At 28.1% G+C, this 23,167-nt stretch overlaps 8 protein-coding genes across 8 annotated transcripts; 4 read left to right on the forward strand and 4 right to left on the reverse strand.

Moving 5' to 3' along the window:
- The first annotated feature begins 36 nt into the window (after window positions 1-36).
- OCT59_020391 (uncharacterized protein) lies at window positions 37-2,132 on the forward strand. Its single transcript, XM_066149153.1, has 6 exons — window positions 37-304; window positions 378-617; window positions 701-867; window positions 948-1,250; window positions 1,346-1,510; window positions 1,608-2,132. The coding sequence occupies exons 1-6, from the start codon at window positions 290-292 to the stop codon at window positions 1,828-1,830; spliced, it is 1,113 nt and encodes a 370-aa protein (XP_065990097.1). The 5' UTR covers window positions 37-289; the 3' UTR covers window positions 1,831-2,132.
- OCT59_020392 (uncharacterized protein) lies at window positions 2,070-5,418 on the reverse strand (the record flags this gene model as incomplete). Its single annotated transcript, XM_025313560.2, has 14 exons — window positions 2,070-2,742; window positions 2,822-3,061; window positions 3,130-3,167; window positions 3,275-3,368; window positions 3,446-3,464; window positions 3,531-3,655; window positions 3,724-3,855; window positions 3,921-4,118; window positions 4,249-4,437; window positions 4,524-4,649; window positions 4,724-4,769; window positions 4,866-5,010; window positions 5,092-5,108; window positions 5,248-5,418. The coding sequence occupies 14 exons, from the start codon at window positions 5,416-5,418 to the stop codon at window positions 2,144-2,146; spliced, it is 2,139 nt and encodes a 712-aa protein (XP_025187164.1). The 3' UTR covers window positions 2,070-2,143.
- Window positions 5,419-6,610: 1,192 nt separating this feature from the next.
- Window positions 6,611-10,967, reverse strand: OCT59_020393 (uncharacterized protein; the record flags this gene model as incomplete). Its single annotated transcript, XM_025329297.2, has 10 exons — window positions 6,611-8,911; window positions 8,989-9,055; window positions 9,154-9,247; window positions 9,405-9,561; window positions 9,655-9,747; window positions 9,821-10,000; window positions 10,103-10,185; window positions 10,265-10,331; window positions 10,418-10,554; window positions 10,898-10,967. The coding sequence occupies 10 exons, from the start codon at window positions 10,965-10,967 to the stop codon at window positions 7,106-7,108; spliced, it is 2,754 nt and encodes a 917-aa protein (XP_025187165.2). The 3' UTR covers window positions 6,611-7,105.
- Window positions 10,968-12,252: 1,285 nt separating this feature from the next.
- Window positions 12,253-13,880, forward strand: OCT59_020394 (uncharacterized protein; the record flags this gene model as incomplete). The annotated part of the gene is made up of 7 exons (XM_025313561.2): window positions 12,253-12,450; window positions 12,535-12,654; window positions 12,740-13,040; window positions 13,109-13,161; window positions 13,228-13,345; window positions 13,444-13,715; window positions 13,776-13,880. 7 exons carry the CDS (start codon window positions 12,253-12,255, stop codon window positions 13,878-13,880), a joined length of 1,167 nt encoding a protein of 388 aa, XP_025187166.1.
- Window positions 13,881-14,185: 305 nt separating this feature from the next.
- On the reverse strand, window positions 14,186-15,740 carry OCT59_020395 (uncharacterized protein; the record flags this gene model as incomplete). The annotated part of the gene is made up of 8 exons (XM_025313562.2): window positions 15,472-15,740; window positions 15,272-15,389; window positions 15,050-15,205; window positions 14,842-14,968; window positions 14,689-14,774; window positions 14,533-14,601; window positions 14,367-14,458; window positions 14,186-14,279 (listed from the first exon to the last, which is right to left on the reverse strand). The coding sequence occupies exons 1-8, from the start codon at window positions 15,711-15,713 to the stop codon at window positions 14,186-14,188; spliced, it is 984 nt and encodes a 327-aa protein (XP_025187167.1). The 5' UTR covers window positions 15,714-15,740.
- An 870-nt stretch (window positions 15,741-16,610) lies between these two features.
- Window positions 16,611-18,240, forward strand: OCT59_020396 (uncharacterized protein). The gene is made up of 5 exons (XM_025313563.2): window positions 16,611-17,227; window positions 17,291-17,408; window positions 17,492-17,634; window positions 17,719-17,827; window positions 17,892-18,240. The coding sequence occupies exons 1-5, from the start codon at window positions 16,619-16,621 to the stop codon at window positions 18,122-18,124; spliced, it is 1,212 nt and encodes a 403-aa protein (XP_025187168.1). The 5' UTR covers window positions 16,611-16,618; the 3' UTR covers window positions 18,125-18,240.
- Window positions 18,241-18,416: 176 nt separating this feature from the next.
- Window positions 18,417-19,750, forward strand: OCT59_020397 (uncharacterized protein). The gene is made up of 5 exons (XM_025313564.2): window positions 18,417-18,706; window positions 18,781-18,815; window positions 18,894-19,004; window positions 19,078-19,259; window positions 19,334-19,750. The coding sequence occupies exons 1-5, from the start codon at window positions 18,469-18,471 to the stop codon at window positions 19,494-19,496; spliced, it is 729 nt and encodes a 242-aa protein (XP_025187169.1). The 5' UTR covers window positions 18,417-18,468; the 3' UTR covers window positions 19,497-19,750.
- Window positions 19,725-23,109, reverse strand: OCT59_020398 (uncharacterized protein). The gene is made up of 16 exons (XM_066149155.1): window positions 23,091-23,109; window positions 22,726-23,010; window positions 22,579-22,648; window positions 22,454-22,479; window positions 22,231-22,323; window positions 22,048-22,146; window positions 21,769-21,964; window positions 21,491-21,695; window positions 21,184-21,407; window positions 21,025-21,109; window positions 20,802-20,956; window positions 20,660-20,732; window positions 20,418-20,588; window positions 20,227-20,336; window positions 19,944-20,157; window positions 19,725-19,837 (listed from the first exon to the last, which is right to left on the reverse strand). The coding sequence occupies exons 2-15, from the start codon at window positions 22,971-22,973 to the stop codon at window positions 19,966-19,968; spliced, it is 1,947 nt and encodes a 648-aa protein (XP_065990098.1). The 5' UTR covers window positions 22,974-23,010; window positions 23,091-23,109; the 3' UTR covers window positions 19,725-19,837; window positions 19,944-19,965.
- Between the last annotated feature and the right edge of the window lie 58 nt (window positions 23,110-23,167).

Below are 23,167 nucleotides of genomic sequence, written 5' to 3' on the forward strand. Positions count from 1 at the left end.
TACTATATACTTTATTGCTTAATTATCAATCATGCCGATTTATTGAGAGTTGAGGATCTTGGGGCTGAGATAGAAATTTTATCCGATCCTGAGAGGCTCCTCTTCGATGCGCTCTCTATGCTAATTGTGATAACAGATAACAATATACATATACGGCAAGTACTTGCCAATCAGAATCTATAACGTTATTATCGTGTGACATTATAATATGAACCAATTAAAAATATTGTTTACATAAATTACACTGTATAAAAACTTCGTTTTTTAAATCGAAAATATTACTTAAAAAATGCTGAATTTGAGGGTAAATATAGATCTCTAGTTTCGCTTGTTTTTTTCATTCGATTCTTTACTTACACACTGGGATTCTACTCTAGATAGCGTTTATTAATATACCTCCAACAGTTAAAGTAATTACATTAATAATTATTATTCTGTCAGGACTCGGAACAATACAAAGAATAAAACAATGGCAAGACAATGGAGGGGAAAATGAAGGAAAAGAACCTACTCTTCCTTCCAATATTTTACCTGACATGGCACTGGTACCAGGATACGCGCTTCGGAAATTTTGGACGTTTTTAACAGCAGGATTCCTAGAAACTAATTTATCGGGAGTAAGTACTATAAATATATATATATATTATTTATTTCTTAAAAGAAAAGATTTAATAATATAAATAAATACAATTTAAAATAGTTTGTAGGAAGTATTCTTATAATACTAGTGAATGGAAAATATTTAGAAAGAGCATGGGGATCAAGAGATTTTTTAAAGTTTATAGGTATCGTTATAATTGGAGCTAATATATGTGCTTTTTTAACATATTTATGTGAATATACTATCACAGGGGATACATTTTACTTGTAAGTTCGTTCATATTTACTAAATTTTTAATTTTTAGTTATTTCTTACGCGTTAATCTCTTTTTTATTTTATTATTTAGATATGATGTACAAGTAAATGGAATGATTGGATTAATTGGTGGATTTTTAGTAGGGTTAAAACAACTAATACCGGAACATTTAGTTAGACTGACATTTTGTAGAGTAAAACATATACCAAGTTTATTTTTATTATTAAGTTTCGTTTGTTTTGTATTATTTGAATCACAATCACAATTTCTTTTAGTACTTTATGGTAGTTTTATTTCTTGGATTCATTTAAGATTTTATAAATATCAAGATGGTTTACGTGGAGATCGTAGTGAGACTTTTTCTTTTGCCAGTTTCTTCCCTGAATTTATTCAGTTGAGTATTTTTTTTACTCGTCTTTTTTTTTTAAAAAAAAATTAATTGCTAATTTAAATTTGTTCCCGTTTTTTTTTAAAAAAAACTTACATAGACCTGCCATCAAACTTATTTCTACTATGGTATTTAATATTTTAGTAATGTTAAAATGTTGTAAACCAATACAGAAAAGGAGATTTGCTATGGATTTAGAAAGCCTTCCAACAAGTTTAGCACCTGCTATGCCAGGTAGTGCAAGAGCCGAAGCCGAAAGAAGAAGGTAAATTAGTCACACAATTAGTTACACGTATTGCTTATTGCTTATAATTTTCATAATTTCTAATGTTTTCTTACGCGTAAATTTTTTAATTTGATAGAGCATTAGCATTAAAAGCATTGGATGCAAGATTACACAATAAGCCAAACTATTATCCAACATCACCACCACCATTTACAACATCACCATCATCATATACTACTATTTCGCCACCAAATTCTTCTACTAATTTTAATAATAACACAGACAAAAATTCTTCAGATAATAAATCAACAAATAATATTTTATTTGATGCGAAAGATCATTTGAAACAAGATTCATAAAAAAGATAATTTTTAAAAAAAATTTAAATTTGATTTACTACTAAAATAATATATCTACACATCTGCAAACAAAAACATTTAACATTATTCAATTTTATAAAAAAATATATATACATCCTTTCTTTTAATAATAATCTAAGTATACATTATATACTGATTTGGATGGGAAAAGAGTAACGAACTGATGTATATACCCTTTATATCCTTTAGGAAATAATATAACAATTTTATATAATTTTATAATAATCAATAATTTATTTCATTATTTTGGATCTCAATAAAAGTTTATCATTTTATTAATTAAATCTATAAGTTAATTGTCAAATGAAAATTGGTTTAATAATGTAGGTAAAGCTCCACTATTTTGTCTAATAGGTGGCAATTTTGGTGGCTTATCCAAAGTAGATAAGGTTTCCTTATAATTATGTTCTAAACTAATATTATTAAAATTATTATTTAATTCTTCAATGTTTCCAAAATTATTATTGCTAGTACTAATATATGCAGATGTTTTTGTTTCTTTATCATCAAGTAAAATAAGATTGTCAACAGGGACCAAATAAGATGTAATTACATTTGAATCATCTACATTTGTTGTTTTTGTAGTTGCAGTATTATTCTCAACTTCTACTTTTGTCTTTGTTAAATTATTCTTTTCATTTAAAGATAAGTCACTTGTATTTTGAGGTTGTCCATAAAAATGAGAAATATCATCATAATCTTGTTGAAAATAATGTTGTTGATCATTATTTAAAATAAATGGAGAAGAAATTGGTATAGAAGGTAATGGCGGTGATAATTTATTTAATACATGCGTTGCACGTTTACGTATATCCTCATCTTTAATTGTATCCAATATACGATTAATTAATGGTAAACATGGTAATAATTTTGAATGTGACATAGAAGGAACTGTAATAATTTTAATAAAGAAACAAAAAATAATAAGAATAAATATACACTTATTTAATACTTTTATTTTATATTTTACCTTCAGTTGATAAATTATCTAACGCTCTAACAATATGTCTTTGAATTTCTACATCAGCAACAGGTGAATCTCCAATAGCAATAAGTGTAGGGACAATACTACCGAAGAATTCTTCTAATTGTTGATCATTATTATCTTGTTCTTGTTCTGCTTCTTGTTCCGCTACTTTTTCTGCTTCTTCATCTGTTGCTTCTTTTTCATTAGTCATTGGATAAAATAACATACGTGTCTTATTCTCCTCTTTCGAAAACAAAAAAAAACGTCAATATAAAACTTAAACAATGTAAAAGACACAATAATTTTTTTACCATATAGCGCAAAATTTGCCAACAATCGTGCTACATGTCTATTTATATAAAAGAATTAATTAGTAAAATTTTAGTAGCTTTATAATTCATTATCATTATTATTATTATTATTATTATTAAACATCATTTTTTTTTTACTATTTACCTCTGAATTTCTTTATCCGAAATAAAATAACTAACAACTTGACATAAATTTGACAATAAAGATGGCTGACTAATTAAAAGTTGTTGTGATTCAGCTAAATATATTTCAAAAGAAGTAAATATCCTTATTTAATCATTAAATATCACAAAAAAAAGAGGCTTATCAAATTACCATTCGTTGCCAGATTAGCCTTTAAAAAACGTTGGATTAATAACTTACAAAAAAAAAATCACAAAAAAAATTTTTACAAACTTACCATTGCACAACACGCATGAGATATTGTAACTTGATTGGCTTTTGCTAAATTTTCGTCAACAAGTTCAATAACAGAAGTTAATACCTTAACTCTACCATCTTTGATTAAAGCAGATTTATACTTATCTAAGAAATTGTTTTTTAAAAAAAGTTAATATTTGTAACATATTTTCCTATAAATAAATAAAATTTACCGTTTCTTAGTGATAAATATGCTATAGATTTGGCAGCATATTTACGAACTTCATATGTGCTAGAATGTAACAAATCCATCAATTTGTCTAATCCAATTCTAGGATTTTCAAATATTAATAGCTGATGTGATGCTAAAGAATTTATTAAAGTCAATAAATTATATATATATATATATATATATTAAAAAGTTACTTACGATTAGTTGCCAAACATGAAATAGTTTTTGCAGCTAAACCTTTTGCTAATTCAACACGTAAATGCATTTCTTCATAAGTTAAAAGTATATCCTCATCTGAGGTTTCATCTTCTGCTAAATTTCCTAATTGAAAACTTGCTAATTTCATTATTGCTTCCAATGATCCAACATCTATTACCATTCTTTGACATAGAGACCCTATTAAATATATATACACACATTTTTTTCCAAATAAATAAATATATATATACACACTTTTTTTTTCAAAATAAATAAATAAAAGTAAAAAAATGTGGAATTTTTGTGATATTTAAATATTATACTCTACCCGAAATCGATAATGAATAAAGGATATTTCCAATATTTAAAATAATAGTAGAAGCAGAGTCTAAAAATTTTGCTGTATATGAAGGATCAGATGATGAAGCATCTGAATTTATCTTACTATAATAAAATAATATTAAATTATACAAATAAGGAATCCCTCCTTTCATAATAATATAAGGTTTAAATGATTCTAAATTTAAAGAAAGGTTTTTTTTTTATTAAAAAAGAAAAAGTTAAGATAAAAAAAAAAAGGTTGAATAAATTAAACTTATTTACCATAACCTGAAAGATTAGTTAATGCTGTTGTCCCTAATTGATGTAAGTCATTTGTATGTGATGCTCTACATAAGTAAACTAATGCATCTAATCCACCATAAGTAATGAAATTAGACAATTCATGTTCTAAAATATATATATATATATATAAGTTTCTCAAAAAAAAATATTACTCAATTAAATGCGTATAAATCATTCACCATTTCCACGTTCCACGATATCTAGTAACCCTCTTGCACCATGTATCTAGTATTAAAAAAATTGAATCTTCTTTGTTTAAAGTTTTTTTTACAATAACAACAATCCATAATATTCATTAAAATAAATGAAAAATTAATGTACTTGAGTAGATGGTTCATCAGAAATTATATATCCAACAAGATAAGCAATTTCAAAACATTCGTTACAAATTCTTTCAGGTGTTATATAACCAAACTGGGGCAATGAAATTTTTCTTGATGTACATTCTTGACAAAAAATATTTCCACTTTAAAAGAAGAAATTTTTATTAAAATACTTTATTTATAACAAATCAATATCAGCTAATCTTAAAAGGACTTTAGCTTACCATTGACGACAATGATGCTGGATCACAAAAAAAAAAAGAAATTTTATTAGATCAAGATAAATTTTCAAATAAGAAATAATTTTTTTTTACATATTCCACTAAGTATTCATTAAATAAACATGATAAATCCACTCTAAAATTTTTTGTTTAACCGACCTTCCTTCTAATAGCAGTAAACCCAATTTCACAACCTTTACAATTTTTAACAGTTTCATCATCAACCCAAACGGGTCTAACTAATAAAAATCCATCTAATAATTCACTTTGAGATAATGAATCATTTCTTGAATGAGAACTTGAAAGAGAAGAAAGAGGATTATTATCCATTTTTTGTATGTATTTATTATACTATATTATTTATTTAGCCAAAAAAGGATGCAGTAAATAAGAAAGATCAAAATATATATGAAATGTAGATTTAAATTTAAAAAGCGAAAAAAAAAGAAAGTTTAAGGAGAAAAAAGTTATCAAGATATTTTTATAATATTTATGTTCGAATATGTCAAAAAAAAAAAACGATTAATTTTAAACCAATAAAAATTGTTACATTACAGTCTGAACTCTGAAGTCTGAACTCATGGAACACAGACAATGCAAACAATGCATAAGCGGAATATGAAATTAATACTGTAACTAATCACTATAGGCCGTTGCATAAGAGCCGTGCGCACGTGCAATTACCTTCAAATATTTCAATATAGAAGTTAAAGGAAGGTATGATGTCAATAGGCAACTATTCAAGGCTTAATTTGGTGAACAAATCGATTTATGCTTATTTTTATAATTAGGGATAAATTTATAAATATATGTTGAAACTAATATCGCAAGTAAAAACTCATTTAGTTGATTCACGTTTCATAATCTAGCATAAAAATATATTTAAGAATATTTAAGGTAGATCGCAATAAGAATATGAAATCTATTCAAAGAACATCGTTTAGTATTCACATGTCTAATTATTGAAAAAAAAAAAAAAATTTCAATCGGAGATAACAATCAAACAAAAAATTTACTATAATTATACTAGTATATTATTATTAATGCACTTATATATTAAGTAATAGTCATCATTGCCAGAACTTTCGTAAGAGAAGCTTATTTTGGTTTCATATATCCAAAATTACAACAAATAAAACTCGTCGATGAAAAATAATGCATTAAATAGCACCACTTCTGTATTAACTTAATTCCGTTACAATATCTCGCATGGGTTTACTAACCAAATTTTAATAAGTGAAGTGATATCAGAAGACGTAATCACGTACAATATGGGGGGATTCTGCAGCAAATTTATCCTTTTAGTACTTAGTCTATCAAATGCGGTAAAAATACTTTTTGTGGGGAAAAAATTACGGAGAACTATCTTTATCATCGGTTGATTATTTAAGTTTTTCCAGATATGGTTATTACTAAAATTATGTAATTACGATCATATCCTTATCTATATTTAGACAAACTATACCTTATTCATTGACAATCATTGTTTTTAAAAAAATTGATGTAATAGAAAAAAAGTCATGTACTGCGCCTAGTATATAATAGATTTTATATTAATAAATGTCCTTTATTTATCAAACATATACATAACTAATTACACTACTTACTAATTAACTTATTTTTTTTCATATTGAATTGAAAAAAAGAAAAAAAAAATATATAAAAAAATTGCTACAAAATTTGTACTAAAATAACTATTAACTACTACTAATTGCTAATTTATTGCAATTGAAAAAAACTATTAGTATTATATTTGTAATTTCCCACCCAACCAACCAGTACTTTTTACCATAGGTACATATGCAAAATAACTTCCATTTCTCTTAAGGAAATCTACCTTACATGTTTGTTGGCTTTCCATATCATAACGAATATAATAGGTAAAATGAACTAAAAAACTGATTTAATCGCTACGATCATAAATTATTTGTGAAAGATCATTCTCCTCTTATCTTTATTCTTTACATATTCTGATTAATGGAAAAAAAAAGTATATTATTGGGTACAATTTAAAAGATTAATCTAATTCTGACCTGGGCGATTGTGTCACGCTTCCACTAGCACTTTGTTCGGATTTTCGCCTCTCTCTTATTTGTTCTGAATGCGACGATGTCGGTGAAGAGTCATCTCTTCCAGGTGTAGGCGGTGCAGTTTTAGGTCGCTTACTAGCAGGATCATCCCGATTGTCAATATCATTTTCTCCACCTTTTGGTGTTGGTGAATAAGATCTCTTTTGTCCTGCGGATGATGTACCACTTTCATTAATACTAATTATATCCGCAGGTGTATCATCATAATCCTCATCAACTTGGCGTGTTGCATTACTTCTTATTGATGGTAATATTGGTTTATTAAGATCATTTTCGCGAGGACTAGATGGACTATTTGTATCTATGATACGCGGTAAAGTTGGTTGTTCACTAGGAGAATGCGAACTTTGTTGTTGCTGTTGTTCCTCTGGGAACGGAGGTTTTACCAATTCTGAAGGTCCTCGATTAGAATGTTGATCGGTTGAAGATTTACGTTGATTTTCACCAGATTCGCTGAAAGTTGGACTACCATAAGAGTTTTCTCTAACAGGAGATTCTAAGTTAACTGTTGTAGGTGGACGTTGTTCTTGTGAAGGTCCTTCAGGGGATTTGATCTCTGATGATAAAATAGGACGTCTATGTTCTTCTTGACGGAAAGAAAATGGTGGCATTCCTTTGTCTTCAACTGAGCCACCAATTCTATTATCATGTTGGTTAATTTGATGTGGAGTATTCAAGATAGAAACTCTTGAACCGTGATCAAGGCTATTTGAGACTGGAGGTTCCTCGGGTTTAGACGGAGATTCTCGATACTCAAGGTGAGGTAGATGTGTAGAATGAGGTTCGTGGTTCGATGATAATTGTTCCGAAGTATGTTTAATCTTATTAGGATCATACATATCAGAATCACGACGATCAACAATCGGAGGAGAATGATGTGAAATTTCATGATGAGATTGTTGATGATAACCTGAGTGTTGCGAGTTACCGTGTTCACTTGCTCCCATTCTTGGTGAAGTAGGGTAAGTAGGACGTAATGGAGGAGGAGAATATCTTGAACGTCTTTCATCTTGAATTTGAGGAAGCGTCGGAGGTGGTGATGATTGACGTTTATCTGAACGTGGTTGTTGAGATTGATGTGGAGCTAAAGATCTTGGATCAGTTGGAGACATAATAGAATTATTAATAGGATGTTGTTGATTTGGAGGAGTAGGTGGTCTTGGTTCGCGAAGATGAGGTTGAGCATAAGATCCTGAGGGACCTGGACTTCTTCTTGACATTGGCATTGGAGCTGACATGGGAGGTAAATCACTCCTTTGCATTTGCAAATCACCTCTCGACATTGGGGGTAAGTCACGATGATTACTATCTCCATGATGAAGAGCTGATAATGAAATGGGGATTTGTGGATGATTTTGTCTACTATCATGTCTACTTCCATACGTTGGCATACCAGGAGGTCCTTGTGGTCCAGGAGTTGGTTGAGCAAAAGTTGGAGGATTACCAAGCATTGGTGGAGGACCATTTAGTTGTTGATAAGATTGAGGATTAACATCCTGAGGAATTGGTGCGGTAGTTTGTCCTCCTTGAACTTGTTGGGTTCTTAACATTTGCAACCTTTGCTTTATATGAGGATTTGTAGGATCCAATTCAGCTGCACGTTGATAGGCATCCAACGCGTCATTGATTTGATTGTTACAAGATTCATACAGTGTCCCTAGATCATACCAAACTTCACTAATAAATGGATTCAACCGAATTGCTCTACTATAAGCATCCAAGGCATCCCGAAACTGTTGAAAAACAAGATTTTAGTTGATCAAATAAATATCTATAAATCTATAAATATTACATATTTTTAAATAAATACCTGATTTATTTGATAATAAAGGACACCAATAGAACACCAAAACGTAGGATTACGTGAATCGCGATAGCTATTTTGAAATATTAAAATATTAAAGAAAAAAGAAAGAAAGAAAAAGTTAAAAAAATTCAAATATTTTAGTAATGTGAGAATTAAAGAAATACTTACACAGCTTGTTGATATGCTTCATAAGCCTTGTTATATTTTTGTTGTGCCATATAACAACGTCCAAGAAGATACCAAGACTGCGCATCGGTCCCATCTAAAATTTAAAGAAATCACAATTTAATAATAAATTTTTCGTTTTTTTTTAAAAGTAATATATATATATATATATATGTATGTGTATATATATGTATGTATGTATGTATGTATGTATTATGTATGCATAAATGACTATTATTTAGAATGTTATTTACCAGATTCCAATGATTTTGTTAGATATGAAATAGCCAGATCTTGATTATTGAAGCTTGCACTTTGTTGATGATAAAGCCAACCTAATTGTTGAAGCACTTTGGCGTGGTTTGGATTGTCGGCTAAAACACGTTCATAAGCCTCTTTAGCAGCTACGAACTATAAATGCGGGTCAATATTTAATAAATTTAATAAACAACTTGGGAAAAATAAACACTCCTAAACTATATATAATTAAATGCGGATCCTTACATTTTTTTGTTGTTCATATACATGACCAATTTGAAACCAAATATCAACTTCGGTTAAAGGTTTTGGTGGGTTATAGAGAATGTATTTAAAACACTACATAATAAATATGAAAAACCAATTGAATTTATATTAACTATAATGAATTACCAAAAAATATTAAACTTACTTCTAAACTTTGATCATATTTTTGTTGTTGTTTATATATGATACCAAGTCTAAAATAAATTTCATTGGCTTTCTCAAATTTTGGTTCCATTCTCATTACTTGAGAAAAGGCTTCTTCCGCATGTTCAAGTGAACCATAACGGTCATATAAAATACCAATTCCATACCAAAGTTTTGGTTCCTATATAATAATAGTTAAAATCATAGTTATGAATTATGATTAAAACTCATTTAATAAAATAAAATAAAAATCTATCCCAAATAATTTATGATAAAAACTTACTTTGGGATTAGGTAAATGGTAAAGAGCCTGTTGATAAGCATTATAAGCTTTCTGTAAGTCATCCATCATCAGATAACAATGACCTAAGGTATGGATAAAAAATGGTATGAGCAAAAAAGAAATGAGACACAATCATACTATGATGTAATAATTATGAATTACCTAATGCGCCCCAAATTTCTCCGTTTGTTTGATCAATAGCTAATATCCTTTGGAAATATTCAACAGCCTATAAATTGAAATGCAAAAAGTTAAATCATTCGAACAAATTCATCATTTTGGAAAATAATCTAAAAAAAAATAAAATTTTTTTACCTTTGGAAATTGTTCTCTTCCCCGACAAAGAGAAGCTATACTTGACAAAGCTGCAACAGAATAAGCATTATGACGCAAAGCTGACTCGTAAGCAGTCATGGCTCGATCGTATTCATGCATCAGCTCAGCTGCGTTTCCTATAATAAACGAAAGAAACGACAACATTAATGAATAATATGAATAATTTTATTAATAAAATAACGTGGTAAATAATTAGGCGCGTTATTATAACTAAATTGTAAGGTGAATTTCTAGCGAAAATTAAAAAAACTTGCTAAATACTTTCGCTCAATAAATTACATAAAAGGTACAAAACATTGTACAACTAAACTATTATTATAAAGGCACTAGACGAAAAATAAGTGTATAACGGTTTTATATAAACAAACAAGGTTTGTCTTTACGAGTGAAGTCACTCGTGTTTAAAATGTTCACAATTCTAACTACATCCTGTTTCTCTGGTGTTTAATCAACACCTACCCATCTGTAACCATGTTTGCTCGTTTGCTTGACCTAATTTATGAATGCTAGATTGACCGGCTGACGCCATTGTATAGTATATAAACGTCCAAAGGTCAGAGGTAATTAAAATAAGTTTAAAACTTTTTTTTTGTAAAATATAGAAGAGTAAAAGAAAAATAAAAAATAAAGGAGGTTGAGTTTTTTTTAAACGATACTTAGTGGGGTAAGGGGTAAAAAAAAAAAATTATATAAAAAAAAAGAAAAAAAAGAGTTTATCAAAACAGATTAATAATAAGACAAAAAAAAAGGTTGTTACGATCAAATGGGTTCCAGGACTCGGTAAGCAGTATCACCGCCACTAAACTTGCATAAGTCGTCAAGATGTGTGGGCATATAGATGTTTAGTTTTCACAGATCCTAAATGTAAATATTTTTAAATATTTTATATTGTACTACAATTAGAAGTTAAAGTATATTATAGTATGTATATTATATTGTCAATAATTACAGTAAAGTGGGATATTCATGAGCTAATAGAAGTTAACGTAATTTGATTAGCGTAATTCCTTTTTAAGTTTAGATTTAAAAAAGCCAAACAGGTGAAAGGCAAGAATGACAAAGTGAAAGCCCTGCAAATTTGAGTGCAATTTGCAAACTTTGGTTTGTTTATTAATTTTACGTATATTTTTTTTATAATGTATTAGTAGTATGTATATCATATTACATACAAACATCCCAATTGCATATTAATTTATATTATGAGTGTATATTCGGTGTTTATCATTCTATGAGATATATCTTGTGATTACTTATAGTCTTATAGTTTCATAGTTGCATCTAATATAATACATTACTATCTACTATCAGACTATCCAGATTTTCAAAAAGAAAAATCATTCTTTGTTAATATAAAAGTCTTCTTTCAAAACAATAAAAAAGATAAGAATAATATATTACTTATATTGTTCTAAATGTAAAATATTTTTAATATTATTTTTTTATTATAATTAATTATAAACTTGGCCCATTTTCATCATCATATCTTTAATTTTTATTATATAATTATGTAATCATTTAAAATCAAAATCAGTTATGAATGTTATGAATGATTTTTGTATTTATAAATAGTAATATAAAAAAAAATCTTTTATTAGAAAAGTCATTTGACTTTGGTGGTAAACAAAGAGCCAATCACTAATTATCACGTGGTTATGTGATCCACAAAGGAAAATCATTCAATCGCATATGCATAATTTATGCATGCAGACAAATCGAGAAGTTTTGTCATTATTACGGTAATAGTAGTATGTTCAATTCTTCTTTCTTAAAAACAAATTCATTGGTGCCGTAAAATTTTTTTTTTCATTTTCAATATGACTTTTACAAAATTACAAAATGAAACTTTAAGATCATCAACATGGGTACCCTTAATAGCTTATGTTAATGATTCAACGGAAACTTTTCTTGTAAAATCTATTTTCACGGAAAAGTCTTACTTAGTAATGTTTACTGATTTACGTTATGTCTGGTTCGAAGAATTATTTGATGATGAGATAAAAAAACGTTTTCAAGTAGGTAACTTAAAAATATTCCCATTTTTATTTATTTCGATCTAAATTTTTCCTGATTTTGATTATTCGATAAATTGTTTATAGGAATTAAAAGTTTCTCTTGAACAAGAACGTTTATCAGAATATATTCAATTCTTATCTGAATATTTAATTCCTCAACGACCTGATATAACTCATAAAGTTACAAAAAATAATGATGATTCGGTAATATATCAATAATTTGATTTGTAAAATGTGCTCTTTTTTTTTCATTATGCTTAATTTTGCTGCGCTTAAAATTTACTTATAGTTCTTATTCGAATCTAAAAGAAATATTGGTCCAATGGAACTAAATTGGAAATTTAATTGTGAATTGATCCCTACTTCACTTCCTATAAACTCTTCAAATTCTAATGAACAACAACTCGATGGTGCATCAGTTTTATATACTCATTTCATTCTACCTCAAATATTGATAACATCTGCTTATAATAAACAAATAGAAACTTTACATAATATAATAAAATCAAAAGAGGATGAATTTAATGAAACTGTACGTTTAATGTCATTAGTAAGATTACAATCGACCGGCAAATCTAATAAAGATACACGTAAGTTATAATTTTTTTTTTTATTTTTCTTTGTTATAAACCTGCTTTAAATAATTTAATTGTTTTAGACACAGATTTAACACCTTTTGATCCCAATACTTCATATGATGAAATTGGAAAGGTCTATCTTTGATAAATATCCTTTTTCTTTTAACTCTCAGTCATAATTAAAGTTATTTTATTTTAGGTCATCCAGAACCTTGAAGTTACAGATTTGCAAACTTCTTTTGATATTTGTAAAGATCCTACTTTATCAAAATTATTCAAAACTGCGACAGAACGTGTTATTCCACCAGTTTCAGAGAGTATAACGATTTTTTGGTTTTTTTTTATGCTAAAGAATTCTTATTTTTTACATTTATCAACTCATTAATTCAAACTTTTATTTTATTAATACTTAAAGAAAATGTAAAACTTCCAGCAACGGTATCATATTCATCAGGAGCTCCTTCAATTACCGAATTAGCCGAATTAACATCCCAGATGCCAACAGTGAACTTACCAAGTTTATCAGATTCACAATTATCAAAAATGTTTACCCCACAAGTATTATCACTTGAAGATAATGATAACAATCCTTCACAAGCTTCAACAATTGAATTACCAGCTATTGATTCATTTCATAGTACACAATCTAATGAAGAATTAGCACGTGCTCAAGCTGAAGATCGAAAGGTAAGTTTTCGGATTTTTTTCTGTTTTAAAATAATCGATAATAATAATTTTCACTACTAGGCTGAAGAAGCAAAAGCTAAAGAACTTGAAAAGAGGAAACGTCTTAAAGATTTGGCGGCAAAACAAGCTGAAAAACCTGCAAAGAAACGCAAGAAAGTTATGTAAACCGCACATAGATATAATAAGGGAAACAAATGTAAAATGTAATTTATAATAGTTTATTTGTTATTTTATTTGTTTTTAATTTAGGCCTACAATGTACCGAAATAAGAGTAATAAATAGAAATTAAATTTGTTTGTAAATTGAATGGTTAGTTATTGATAACACATTATAAAATAAAAATATAGAACTTTTGAAACAAAGTTCGGTTATACTGTATTAAGTAGTTTTTAATTCGGAAATTTTTACTGCTTTATATTAAGAAATTTCGCAACAAATAATATGAAACTAGGCCAATTTTAAAATAAAGTTATTTGACAGCAGGCGGTTTTAAAATCCTTACAGCATCTTTAGAAAATATATAACTCAATCCAGACCACATAGTTGTTCCGGCAACAGTATATCTAAAAATTTAGTCCAAATGTCCAAATAAAAGATTTAAATTAATAAAGATAATATATATATAAACTATTTATTAAAATTATACATACTGTAATACTGTTAAGGTTTTAGCGTGCGTCCATCCAAAAACAGGACTGGCAAGTGTGATACCCATAAGAGCTAATTGTAAAGCCGTATTTACCTTTCAATCGAAAGAGAAGATAATTTATTATGTATGAATCTTAATGCTGAACGCGTACATTTTGTTTCATTTACCTTACTAATTAGTGTTGGCCTTACTTCAGCAGATGGAATTGATATATCAAAATACCTTCCTATTGTTTTCTTAAATTTAAAAACAAAATATTAATTGTAAGTCGCGAACATTCTTTTATTAAAAAAGAGAATAAAAATTCAGATCAAATATAATACCGGAGGTGGTAATGAAATATATCTATAATAAAATGATGAAAGAATTAATCCGATGTCGCGTCCCAATATCACAGCGGCTATTGGAACTTCAGAGAAAAAATATATATATATTTTTAATATATAGATAAAAAAATTATTAATTAAAAAATTTACCCGGTAATAGATCTTTCATTGCGAACGTAATGGTCATGATAGTCATTAACATTTTATCGGCTGCAGGATCCATCACTGTCCCTAACATTGTTCTCATATTGTATTTACGCGCGATAAATCCATCTAACTTAAAGAGAGAGAATTCGATTAGAACGGTTAGATTTCAGGAAACGCGTGTAAATTTTTATAAAAAAAGAAAAAATTATACCGAATCGGTAATTCCAGCATATATAAAAGCAATTAATGCTAGATTATATTGATCATTCAAAATGAAATATCCTATAATTGGAGAAGCAATTAACCGTGAAAATGTAAGGTAATTCGGTATTGTCCAAATGTTTTCTCTTGATTGTTTTTCTTTTATCTGGATATATAACAGCGATGTGATAAATATGGATTCTTTTTTATGATGAAATAATGATATATTTACTTTTTGAATTATTTTCTCTTTAGAATCTATTAAATTTGATTTATCAGATCTATCTTCATTGTAAGAAACTGAAGTTCGAGAAAGTTTTCTGTTGCCTACGATAAATGATAAATAAAATCTGACAAAGGATAAATACTTAAAAGATAACCAATGTAAGTAATTGTGAAAACGCACATTTTTAAAAAAGAAAATAAACATACATTTTTTTCCTTGCGTTGCTTAACGAGTTAATAAAGTCATTAGTCTTCAGTGAGTATTTACTATGACTATTATTAGCACAAATGTTATATTTTTTGTTCCAAATGATTCTTGTTTCAGATTTTATTTGTTGTAAAGGATAATTTCGAGTATAATTTAAATTATGAATAAAAATTACGCGTCGAGAATTTAATATTCTTGAAGCGAAAAATGATGCCATTCTTTGAAGACGTACGATGGACATCGCTTGTGCTAGCGTAACACAACTTTTTTTCAATTTTATCTGTTGCTGTTAATTGGTCGTTAACTCTTAAGTGATCTACTTGGCACTAATCCAAAAAGGATCATGTATTTTTATTTGAAGACGTATCATATCACAATTGATTATCAGGTGCAACATTTAAAATGTATTTCGTCAATATTTATGGAATACCTTCCTAAAATGTTGTGTTCTTTCTTATGGTGTTGTTGAGTGAATTACGATACCTTCATTTGCAACAGTATTAGATCCTTGATTTAAAAAACCTTTACTTAACAAACGCACTGGTCGATTGCCAATTCCCTCTTTAAAAATTTATATAATCGTAAGTAGGATTTGGATTTCCGGGAAAGGCCGAAAAAAAAATATTACCCATATTTGCCATGGACAAACGAATAGAGAAAAAAATACAGATCTTTTGGTGTGGTGACAACTGACAAGATTACACAGTGAAATTTGATATACCGGAACCTTGATATAACGGAACATAAGTAAAGTCTTGATATATCGGAATTGGGGTCTGGATTTACCCCTTAACGGATTTCTTGATATAACGGATTTTTGACATGGAACGGATAGTTCCATTATATCGAATTTCACTGTGTACAAAGCAATAAATTCTTTCAATTCCTTTCACGTCTGTTAATTTATCTTTGATACCAGAAAGAAATTGATTGGCGGTGAAAGTCTTTGCGCATTAATATAAAAAAAAACCTTATCAATAAAAGATAAATAAATATAAATAATCACACGATTTGTACGGCGCGTGGCGCACTGGCGCGTTCAATATATTTGCGTAACGCAAGATTTCGGAAAATTACCATAACGGGTCTTATTTTATCTAAAATATAAAGTGGATCAAGCGGATCTATTTTTTTTTTTATCCAAAAATGCCCTTGTTAGAACAATTGGAATTAATCCTCGAGAAACGTAAAAGACGAGACCTTTTACGTTCCTTGGTAGTAGCCTCACCTTCCTCCATAGACTTTTCTTCAAATGATTTTCTTGGACTTGCAAGAAATAAATTATTGCAAAAAACGTACTTAAAAGAACTTTCCTCTTTTCCTAACCCACCACTTGGTTCAACAGGTTCAAGATTATTAGATGGAAATTCATCATATGCAGAGTCCTTAGATAAATTTATTGCTGAATTTCATAAAGCTGAATCTGCATTAATATTCCCTTCAGGTTTTGATGCTAATGTAGGATTATTTAGTAGCGTACCACAGCATGGAGATGCGATAATAATCGATGAATTTATACATGCTAGTGTACATGATGGAATAAGAAATTCTAGAGCTGCTGTAATAACAAAATTTCGTCATAATGATATTAAACATCTTAAAAAAGTATTAGAAACCGTTGTACAAGAAATTGAACCACAAAAAAACATTTTTATTGCTGTAGAAAGTTTATATTCCATGGATGGAGATATAGCTCCATTAAATGAAATTGTTGAAGTCATAAAACCTTTTAATTCGTATTTGATTGTTGACGAGGTAATTTTTATCTTCTTTTGCGAATTTGGATAAATATCATTAGTAATTTTTATATTATAATAGGCACACGCAACTGGTGTATATGGCGAACAAGGGCGTGGGATTGTTTGTGAGTTGGGATTAGAACGAAAAGTATTTGCACGTCTACACACTTTCGGAAAAGCTTTAGCCAGTAACGGAGGTATATAATAATAATAACTCATCTTAAAAATTGTATAATTTATTTCAACTTATAAAGTTGTTTTTTACCGTATTTTTTTTTAGCGGCAATTGTTGGACCCAAACTCTTAAGATCTTATTTAATAAATTACGCGAGACCCTTAATTTTCTCGACATTCTTGTCATTTAACAGTCTTATAGCAATTGATTGTTCTTATAAAGTCATGACAAGTGAAGCCGGAAATGAGGTATAATATATCATAATATCGAATTTTTTTTTTTTTCATGTCATCATATTTTATAATTAAATTTTTCGCATTATAAACGCGTAGCTTCGTAAACGTTTAATGAGGTTGATCCATTTATTTCGAAGTAACATTGATTTACCTTCCAATATGTTATTACCATCCAATAGTGCAATTCAAGGTATCTTAATTCCAGGTAAGAAATAATTTATGTTTTCAAGTATAATTATTGAGTTTTCTAAATTTTTATCTTTTTTCAGGTAATGATAATGTAGTTAAATTATGTCGCGTAATTCAAAATGCTGGATATAATGTCAAACCAATTCGTTCACCAACTGTTCCTGTTGGAAAAGAACGAGTCAGAGTTTGTATACATGCTGATAACACTGAAGAACAAATTCTTGGATTAATAAATGTTATTAAAGATTATTTCATACAACAAAATATTTCCAAAGAAATGAATAATTATCAAATTATATCTTCAAAACTTTAATTTATTTAAAAGTAAAATTAATTAAAAATCTAATTTATTAACTTGTAATTCAATATATAATCTTTACTTTGAAATAAATAAATAAATAAATAATGTCAAGTAGTATTAAGATTTGAGAAGAGTTTGTTCGGCGTTTTCGTCCAAAATAAAAAAAAAAATGTGAATACAAAGTTCCAAAATTAGGAATAGTCTATCGAAATTACACGTGAACGATACCAGTGATCTACCAGTTGATCGACAAATCAACATTCAACACATTAAAATGTTCCCAGAATTTTTTCTCTCTTTTGTTATAGTTCTTTTTTTCCTCTATTATTAATCACAAAAGAAAAAAAATAAAAAAAATGGCACAAGGACAAGTTCATTCAGTCTTGTTTGATGGTTCAGATGCATATGGTTATAATGCACAAGATAATTTACAATTTTATAGTACAAGTTATGGAGATCCTTCAGCTTATTCAACACAAGCAACTTCTGGTTATTACCCTACTCAATATCCTACTTATCATAATGGACATACGGGTGGTTTTTGGAGTGCATTTGGTACTGGAGGATTTGATGAAGAACCACCATTATTAGAAGGTATTTTATTATTTATTTATATTTTTTTAGTTTATCTTTTGATTTTTAAAAAATTTATAATATATTATATCTAGAACTCGGGATTAATTTCAGACACATAAAATCTAAGGTAATTGATTTATACTTGAAAGAAAATATATATATATATAATTTTCAAATTCTAAAGTTCTATAATTTATAAATTAAGAGTTTGGCAGTTTTAAATCCTCTTAAAACTGTTGATAAAAATATAATGGATGATACAGATTTAGCGGGACCTCTTTTATTTTGCTTAATATTTGGAGTTTCTTTATTGCTGGTATAATCTCTTTCTTTTATTATCTTAAAATTTTATACAGATTATATTTAACTTATATTTGTAATATTTATAGACAGGAAAAATTCACTTTGGATATATTTATGGCGTCGCGTTACTTGGATGGGCATCAATTTATGTGATATTAAATCTTATGAGCGAGTCAGGTGTTGATGGTTATAGAATTGCAAGTGTATTGGGTTATTGTTTATTACCTCTTGTTTTATTAAGTTGTGTTGGTGTTGTTTTCCCATTAAGGTATAATTATAGATTTATCTTTTTTTTTCTTTTTTTTTATCAAACCTAACATAATATATAATTTTTTTTTATAGCGGACCAATTGGGCTTATTGCCTCATCACTTGCAATTAGTTGGTGTACATATTCTTCTTCTACTATGTTTGTAACTGTCTTACAAATGTCTGAGCAACGTATATTGGTTGCTTATCCTGTTGGTTTATTATATGTTTGTTTCGCTCTTATGACAATCTTTTAAATGCACATTCTTTAACAAATTATTTTACATTAATAGTAATATTGAATATAATAGTCCCTTGATTAATTTGCAAAAATATTAAAGTTTACCCACATAAAAAAATTTGTATATATTTTATTTTTAAATTATTTAATTTATTAGAATTTGCGGATGTAGTTACATTTCAAATAAACTTACCTATTACTTTTCAAATATTAAATATATTAGATGACCAATATAAAATTTTTTAATGTATTAATAAATTTTATTAATCAATATCCGCAACATAATATATATAATACAATGATCAAAAATATATCAAATAAATACACTAAAGCTAAATTTTTTTTTTTCTTATAATTCTTATATGAATAAATTATTAATTGTTTAAATACAAATTGTTAATCAATTTAGTTATTATTTAATCAAGTTTTTAATATAAATTTAAGTTTGAAAATATGATATTACCGATGTAAAAACTCAATGATAATTATTGCTGCGCTACTTCACTTTCTTCGGGAGTCTCTGCTGCTTTCTCGGTCATTTCCGGTTCTATTTCTAACGTAGGGAATGAATAATAAGACTCAGCTTGAGCTTCTTTTACAATTTGATGCACTTTTAATAACAATTCTTGTGAATCCAATATAGACGAAGGTAATTGTGGGCAAGATTTAGGAATATGCTAAGTATAAAATAGAAACATGTTAAGTATAAAAATTATTATTAAAATAAATATTTAAATTAAAATTACCTTTTCCTCTTTGAATTCAGTGTGAGCTCTTAAGAATGATTGACATAATACAAATCTCACAAGAAATTGACGAAGAAAATCATCTTGTAAAAATCTTTTTAATGGTTTTTCTGTGTAAAATAAACGATATTAAGTACTTCACTTCTATACAACAATACAATGTATAAAATTTAATTATATAATATTTTTACCAATACTAGATGAATTAAATAATTCTACAATATTCAACTCGGCCTCTGCTATAAGATTTACACATTTTTCCCATGTTGATGAACTTATTTTACCAAGATTCGAAATAAATGCAAATCCAAGAAGAGGAGCATGGAGAAATAAAGTGAAAAGGCTACCAATTTGAGTTGTATCTAAATAAATTTTTATTATTAGAATAAAAGTAGGCATGATATAATATTGAAATTGAAGTTAAATGATTTACCAGGGATAGTAGAAGGATATTCCACAGGTGACATAAGACAAAGGAATGGTTGATTAAAAATTCTCGGAAAATCCTAAAAAATCGATAAAATGACATCAGATCAGATGAAATAAATAAAAATCATGTCATTTCTATAACATACCGCAAAAGCCGTACTATTATCACTATCAATTATCAGACATAATGGTTTACGAGTGAACGGTACCAAATCTGCCGGATGCAAACAATGAATTTTATCTGAAGGATCTGTTTTATCCGCACATTTGCGAGAACTTGTTGCAACACCACCATTATAACCTAAATTAAAAACATTTTAATAAATTTGTTTTTCGAAAATTTAAATATATTCTTACATTCATACAAACCAATCGAGTTTTGTTCATTATTATTTGAAGGTTTGGTACCATCCGCAGAAATATAAAGTAATAGTGCGGAGTTTTCATTGATTTCCTTAAAACAATAAATGAATAAATAAATAATTGTCATATATTTTTAATAAAAATGTGAATAATATAATTAATTACCTTGAAAGCAGTAGAGATATAAACTAATAACTGACTGAACGTAGGTCTATATAAAAGATATTTATGTGGATTAACTCTTCGTGACGCAGATTTATCAGCAGGAGTATTTGCACTTGATTGCTCCTCAGCATTTATATCATCTTTATTAGTAACTCTTTCGTTTACCACTGGAACTTCCGAGCCTGGTGTTTTTGGCCCCGATTTCGGAGGAGCTGGTTCGCGCTCTCATAAAATAAAATATACTATGTCAATATAAGCTTGGCAACTCAAAAAATTAACAATAAGTATTATCATATTTAATATTCACCGAGTGACTGTAATATATGATACATATCAAGAGTCAATTCCGAAAATTTGATTTGACTTTGGTAATTTCCAACTAAAATCGCTTCTTGAAGTTTTAATTTTGGTGTACCATCTTTCTCATGTCTAAGACTACGTTCAATTTGTAGTCTACGTGCAACTGTCAAAAGGTGGCCTTCGGAAGAGATTGGAGTTAATTTCTTTTCAGCCTAATTATACGATATGATACATACATTAATCAATATAAACTATTACAATCTCACTGAAGGTAGAGATTTATACCTCTAAGAAAGCAGCAATTTCATGAAGAACACATTGCCATTCTGTAGAATCAGCAGGTTTGAAAATTTTTATATAATCATCAACAAGACCATGTAATTCATCCATTAACTTCTGTACAATATCTCTGTTGTTCAACAGCAGACAAACAACGATAAATCGAGCATAATATCTCAATTTCTTAATCATAAGTGCTGGGCTATAAATAAATGATATCAAATGTTACTTGATTTCTTCACTAATATTTATAGAAAATCATTCAATTGAAAATATTTAACAAACTTTTTAACATCAAGGACATCCTTGAAGTAAAAACGATCACGAATTGCTTCGTAAAATATATATGATTCGTGAAGATAATTTGTTTCGCTTGTACGTAAGCTTTATAATTTTATTTATGGAAGACGTGTTAATTTTCTTGTTTTGGATTTTAAACAAATTAATAAGAAACAATAATAAACATACTAGTAATGATAATAAAGTTGCCCAATTTTCGATGCGATTTCGCCAACCTCCCAACGTTTAAGACCATAATTATCTTTATTTTCCAATACAAATCTGAGATATAAATTACAAATGAAAATGAATTCAAATAAAAAAAAAGAAAAAGAAAAGAAAAGAAAAATAATATAATAAATGAAATAGATAGATAAAAAAAAAATTATTATAACGTAAAACTAAAATTCACCTATTCTGTTGCTGGAACTTCCATAACTAAATATTAATTGAAAAATGGTAAGCCTCATATTTTTTTTTTTAGGAAAAAAATCAATTCGCATTAATCAAAGAATTGATCCTGATAACATTAATTACCTTAGTATAGACTTCAAAAGTTCGTTGGAAATATGGCTGCCATTGACGACCACCTGTGGGTGGTAAATCCCTACGTATATCACGATTTTCTCTAAAAAATCGCTCCAAAAGTTTATGAAATTTGCGTGTAAAATGAAATGTCTTTACCTTAAACCCGCAAATAATTGCTGACTCTTCTCCAAAAGGTACTGAAATTCTTCTACGATCCTTTGGTTATTCATAGCAGTAGTCGCTGGATCTGTTTGAACTTTACTATCTTTTTCGTTATTGTTAGCTGGTGTATTGTTAGGAACCGGGGCAGCTTCTTCCATAACTACATCTGGGACAGTTGTCTGAGTTGTAGTTGTTGAAGGAGCCGTTGCTGATGTCAGTGTTTCCTTTTGTGTTTCTTCCATACTCAGCTAAATAAGAAATCTATAATAAATGTATTATCTAAAAATAAGAGATCAAAATATAAATATTTCGCGCGCATAATTTACGAGAACATACAATATATAAAGTAATTGCTATACTTTGTGTTAAGGTTTGTTTACTTTGATATAAAAGTATAGATCAGGATCTTATATAGTTGGGCAATCCTTTTTATTTT

Source organism: Rhizophagus irregularis, chromosome 3, assembly GCF_026210795.1.
Source record: "Rhizophagus irregularis chromosome 3, complete sequence".
In the NCBI taxonomy this organism is placed as follows: Eukaryota; Fungi; Glomeromycota; class Glomeromycetes; order Glomerales; family Glomeraceae; genus Rhizophagus; species Rhizophagus irregularis.

Coding starts and splice junctions, on each gene's coding strand:
- OCT59_020398 (XM_066149155.1), bottom strand. CDS start 22,973: ATGGAAGAAACACAAAAGGAAACACTGACATCAGCAACGGCTCCTTCA. Junction 21,965..22,047: donor GATGTCCTTGATGTTAAAAA/GTTTGTTAAATA, acceptor ATTTATTTATAG/CCCAGCACTTATGATTAAGA. Junction 20,158..20,226: donor CTGAATTCAAAGAGGAAAAG/GTAATTTTAATT, acceptor TTTTATACTTAG/CATATTCCTAAATCTTGCCC.
- OCT59_020396 (XM_025313563.2), top strand. CDS start 16,619: ATGCCCTTGTTAGAACAATTGGAATTAATCCTCGAGAAACGTAAAAGA. Junction 17,409..17,491: donor AGCTTTAGCCAGTAACGGAG/GTATATAATAAT, acceptor ATTTTTTTTTAG/CGGCAATTGTTGGACCCAAA. Junction 17,828..17,891: donor TCAAGGTATCTTAATTCCAG/GTAAGAAATAAT, acceptor ATCTTTTTTCAG/GTAATGATAATGTAGTTAAA.
- OCT59_020391 (XM_066149153.1), top strand. Junction 618..700: donor TAGAAACTAATTTATCGGGA/GTAAGTACTATA, acceptor AATTTAAAATAG/TTTGTAGGAAGTATTCTTAT. Junction 868..947: donor ACAGGGGATACATTTTACTT/GTAAGTTCGTTC, acceptor TTTATTATTTAG/ATATGATGTACAAGTAAATG.
- OCT59_020397 (XM_025313564.2), top strand. CDS start 18,469: ATGGCACAAGGACAAGTTCATTCAGTCTTGTTTGATGGTTCAGATGCA. Junction 18,707..18,780: donor AGAACCACCATTATTAGAAG/GTATTTTATTAT, acceptor TATTATATCTAG/AACTCGGGATTAATTTCAGA. Junction 18,816..18,893: donor TCAGACACATAAAATCTAAG/GTAATTGATTTA, acceptor TTATAAATTAAG/AGTTTGGCAGTTTTAAATCC.